At 42.8% G+C, this 5,308-nt stretch overlaps 1 protein-coding gene across 2 annotated transcripts in view; it reads right to left on the reverse strand.

The window, feature by feature from the left end:
* Window positions 1-1,463: 1,463 nt before the first annotated feature.
* The window catches only part of SLC24A3 (solute carrier family 24 member 3), a 139,829-nt gene continuing 135,984 nt past the window's right edge, over window positions 1,464-5,308 (reverse strand). For both annotated transcript variants that reach the window (XM_035898631.1, XM_035898630.1), the window contains 2 exons: window positions 4,238-4,303; window positions 1,464-3,228 (listed from right to left, as the gene is read on the reverse strand). In XM_035898631.1, coding sequence (XP_035754524.1) covers window positions 3,079-3,228; window positions 4,238-4,303 — 216 coding nt within the window. In that variant the 3' untranslated portion in view covers window positions 1,464-3,078. The remainder of the gene's footprint in view (window positions 3,229-4,237; window positions 4,304-5,308) is intronic.

Raw genomic sequence — 5,308 nt, forward strand, 5'->3', positions numbered from 1 at the left:
CTCACTGTCCCCCCCCCCCAGCAGGCGGCTCCCAGAATCCAGCGTCGGGAGGAGAGAACCCCTCAGATACTGCCCTCTGCTTGGCTCGATAAAGTAAAGCTATTAATATGCACTGCATTTGAATGGAACTATGTGACTGTTGGAGATGCCATACAGGAAGGATGCTAAAAATTGCTCAAGTTTTTTTTGCTTTGGGGACTTTTCCACAGGCTTTGATTCTGCTAACAAACTTAAGAGGCTCTCTCTTTGGAGACAAAACCAAGAATGCACACATTCAGTTGGTCTATCCTGTTCCAAACCAGGTCTGTACTGGTTGATTTGGTTGCAAATTGTAAGCACATCTCGCTGAAACTGTCAATAAAGGAAGTGCTTATCAATTCATATATGGCACAGAAATGGCAGTTCAACGTACCTTTTGCTTCTGCTTAAAACAAACAACTTGCAGAACATTCTTGTGCAACACACAAGTGTCAAAACAAGGTATTTCAGGTTTTACACACAATGCAAAGCTACAATATACTACAGTATTTAACGCACACCAATAGGAAAAGTTCCTACAAAATACTCATGCAGTTTTTGTGCCATGGGATAGGTAACGGCTATTTCGTAGAAATAGATCCAACTGGCTCCATTGGAGCAGCAGTATAAATATTCAAAATAGAAGCAATAATAGGCCCTGATGTGAAACTTCTCTTTTTTTTTTTTTCTTCCCCAAATCTGTCCCTTCTGTCAGCAAGGAAACACTCTGCTTAGGAGCAACTGCATCTTGCTACAAGAGTATAGCTCTGTGTGGGGGGTGGATTTAGCGAAATGTGCCATATCGTTGCTAACGTTGTTTGATTTAAGGAAGTATTTTAGGCATTTTAGTGGTTATTATTATTATTATTAATCTCCTTAACAACAACAAAAAAAAAAGAAATGGCAGCAACAGAAAAACCAACAACAGGAAGGTTCAGCGGGCTTCCTAACACGAGAGGACTTCCAGCGGGCGCAGTTACGAGACGGCTGCTCAAACAACAGGCTGCATAGCTCAATAAGTAGCAACACAATTTTTTTCCAGAATGAAAAATGACGACGCAGGCATGTCACTGACGGCCCCCACTGCCTGTCCCCGGGCCCCTCCTTCTGGCCAGGGGTCCACAAGCACACTGTTCACCCAGGCCAGCGGTACACAGCCTTTTCCACTGGACTTTCTTGACACCCACGGTGCAACGGCTGCCAGTGCCTCCACACACTTGGTGTAACAAACAAAGAAAATCAGGTGCTGAGCTGAATGGAAACCACAGGGTGTAAATAGTTTGACTTACAACATTTTGCCCAAAGAAAATGAAACTGAAGAAATTGCTTCCAAGAGTGCAAATGAAATAAAAAAATGGCTTTCTGTCTGTGAACAGGGCGCTTTTTTTTTAGTTAGATGTTTTTTTTTTTCCTGCTATAGTTTCGGGTTTGGTGTTGGTTTTTTTTTTTTTCCTTTCTTTCTTTTACATAGGGTTTTCTGTGCCTTTACTACCAATATTTGCCACTGTTTGTACCATAGACAAAACCATTCACCTAGCTGGTAGTATCTTAATACATTTCATAGTAGAACATATACAAGAAAGAGGAAAAAACATACCAAATGAATCGGAAGTGATCAGTGCTTAAAGTAAATACAAGAGCCAGCACTGGCAAGAATCCACAGTATCAATACATACAAATGAAGCTGTGATGGTGTTTCTCATGGGGTGGAATCTGCCTGCATATTAATACAGAATTATACAAAATCTAGCAGGGATACTGGAACAATGAATAGCTAAACTTTCACAATAACTTAAGATCTGTGAGCGAGTCTGCGTTGAAGATATTCCACATTTTAAAAAGTGCCATCTCTCTCTGTGTCTTCCTCCCTCCCAAAGGAGGGGTGATGAATCCACATGATCTGTTATCAGATAAGTTCACCTGCTTAAGACAACAAATATCTGGCCAGGTCCAGTGTATTCTTTAAAGAGTGGCAAATTACGACTTCAGCAACTATGTCTGTGCAAAATATGCCTCTTTCCTTTTAAAGAAACCAGTGTCTGTAACTCATTTAGAAAAGGTCCGACACGTACTTATGTCCTTCTCAGAACGGATAAGACATGAACTATTGAATCCCCCCAAAACAAGAAATCTGACGAAGCAGAGAAAGTTCTGACCTTCCGTTTCCATGTGCAGATTGTTAAAAACCAGGACACCTCCTTGGTAGCCCTCCTGGGCTGGCCATCAAACTATTGCTTGGAAATACCACAAACACCCCAGTAATAAAACTCCAACGTTGGTTAGTAGTAAAATGGTTGCAGTGTTTACCCTTTGGATCCACATTTACCTTGCATTCCTCATCACACCTGTACAAGATTCACTATTTATGGTAAAAGTCATCATCTGTTGCCTTGCAATCTTCTTTTAATATGCAGTAAATCCATCCATATGCCGAGTACCTTGGATTGTATTCCCATATTACACTGCCCTGTGACGTTTGGATCGTTACAGGAGACCCAGCGCTCAGAAGGAGAAGCTGCAAGGGAGGACGTTCATCTCTGGCAATTAAAAAAAAAAAACCCAATAAAACCACAATTCCCCTCCCCCCTGAAAAAACTAAAAAAAAACCAACCAAAAAAATTCCCATGATTATCCTTGAAAATCAGCCCCTGTACGATGTATCCTCTTCTGCATTGTAGCAATAGTCTTAAGTCATAAATTAGATTAGTCTTCCATCAAATAACTTAAAAAAAAAAAAAAAGAAGGAACTGTAGCAGACCAGTTTTGCCTGGCTTGACGCCAGTTAGCAGCCAGTTCATCTAGAGCCCCAGTCACACTGTTCAAGAACTGAGCTAGGAAATCACATGAATGGTGAAAAAAAATGATCTTCACATCGATGCAGGATTTTTCCAGGTTGTGGAGGGTCAGGGAGAGGGCAGGCCTAGATGGGGCCATGGGTCCTATGAACAGTGAACAGGATATATGTCACGACTTGGAGATGCACCGCATTCAGGAGATGCCAGCCGTGGTTTGTATTGCACAGGTAAGAAGGAAGTTCCTCCCAACAGTCTGCCACCTGCATTAGTGATCTCTGCACATTGGCAAGTTCACAAAAGTGAAAACATTGAATTCTGTCATGATGGAGAAACACAGGAAGATGCCGTAAAGGGAAAGGCACACACACCCTAGCTTCTTATCCAGTTTCCATTTGTTCATGTGGACGCCGAACACCTACAATAAACACAGAGTAAGGCACCACAGCAGGAACATTTCGAATAAAGTGGTAAATCACGTTCTCAATTACAGGAGCAGGAAGGTGACTGTCCCCTTACTGATCAGGGTCACCTGGAAACAATCACAATGCAAGTACCACAACAAAGGAGCTGAAGGCCACAGCTGAAGTAAATCAGAGTAGTCCCCTCTCAAGTCATTGAAGCCACGCTGACTTACCTCACCTCGAGTCCTGGCCCAAGGGCCTTAATTTCTGCAATTAATTTCATTTTGGCAAGAATAATCCCATTTAATTCAATCAGAAACATTTTCAAAGGCCAGATTCCTTTTTCTTCACTCAAAATGCCTCATGTGCCCCTCTGCATCTCACACAGTCTAAGGCTATGCTTGGCTTTGCCTACTTTGCTCCCCCACAAACCTCTTAAAAGACTGAAGTCTTGTGTACATGGGAACTGTGTTGGTGTACAATGCACGGGAGGACTCCCTAGAGCAGCTGGTCTCAAGATTTGGAAGATGTCACATAAATCCTCTTCTCTCTATCATTTCTAGTCTGCTATGCTGGACTTGGACAGGTCAGGGAACACGAGGCACTGATTTCAATCGTCATGTCCAGGCGCTATTTCTGGTCTGTGGTGTATTTCAGAAGGTTCCTACAGAGGGCCAAAGCAAACTGTACAGCATTTTGTCTACCTGTCCAACAGGAGAACAGATCTCATCACACATCAAGGGATCTACTTCAACTCTAGCATGAAAAATAACTAATGATTGCTAATGGATCTCCCGGGCTCCTCCCATGAAAAATATACAAATATGAGAGCCACCTTGTGACAGTGATAGCTTCTGCAAAGCGCAGATTAAGGTCTGGAGTTTACAATAGGAGTGACCATTCCTATCCCTTAACAACAGACTTTGCAATCACTATTACAGCTGGAGGTGAGAAAGGAACAGGTGGAGAAAATGTCTGTAAAAATCACTCTTTTGGAAAAGAAGAACAAAAGACTATACATACTGTGACAAAAACCGATGCCAGCAGGAGACCAACAGAATAGATAAGTCCTCTGCTGTTTAACCGAATCTGCAAAAGAAGGAAGTTTATAAAACCACATCACAATTTCAAGCAACAATATTTCTCTCTGCTGCTGATTCTGTAATCCCAATCTGCTGAGCTGCTAAACCCTGGCTTGCAAGCTGTAAATCCCAAATCAGAGCATTACATCAGAGATTATTTTGCCTGCTCCCTATTGCCAAAGAAGGAGGACTGTTATTAGAGTAGCATCCTTTGGACTTGACAGCATTTCAAACTGTTCCACCCCCACACGGGCTTTGTTATCCCTTATAATGTTGCATCACAAAATTCCCTTTTTGGCAATTAACTCCTATGTAAGTCCTGTAAGAACAAACGGGGGGCAAGGAAATTTTGTATTCAGTCACCACTTAATGTTTCACAGTGGGGGAAAATGAACAAGGACACACACGAACACATAATTTCTTGCCTACTCCTACTCATCTCGGCGAAGGAAACGAATCAGTAACCTCACAGCCTGAAGCTCAATTGCTGAAAACCATCACTATCAGTGCCTCATGGCATGCCAGCACAGGCTGGACACTAGTTAGCACGGAGGCAAATAAGCAAAGAGATAACTTATTGCCTGCAGGGCTGTGGAGAGTTATCACCCCGGCAGTGCCCAGGCATGCCACAGGCTCTGATGCACCCGTCTCCACGGCAGAGCCACAGGTACTTCCACTGTGCAAATGGAGAACCAAGATACAGGTTCTTGTCCTCAAAGCTGGGGAGCTATTCAACTGCCATTTTTAGAGGCTTTGGAGTTTAACCAAAGGCACTCACCTGCATCTTTAAGCCCTAAATACATTTAAAAACATGACTTCATGTGACATAACCCTAAAGCTACATAGGAAGGCTACAGGGAGTAAAGCCACCTCTCCAATTCCATTCCTCAGCCAGGATCACACTCCTCCTGCTTCCCATTCTTCTCTCAGGGAGCTTAATTGTTGTCCCTTTGGGCATTTTTATACGATCTTCTCAAACAGTACCACCTGCAGTATCGTCGAGGGAGCACTC

This window comes from Egretta garzetta, unplaced genomic scaffold (genome assembly GCF_000687185.1).
Source record: "Egretta garzetta isolate BGI_Z169 unplaced genomic scaffold, ASM68718v1 scaffold198, whole genome shotgun sequence".
Taxonomy (NCBI): Eukaryota; Metazoa; Chordata; class Aves; order Pelecaniformes; family Ardeidae; genus Egretta; species Egretta garzetta.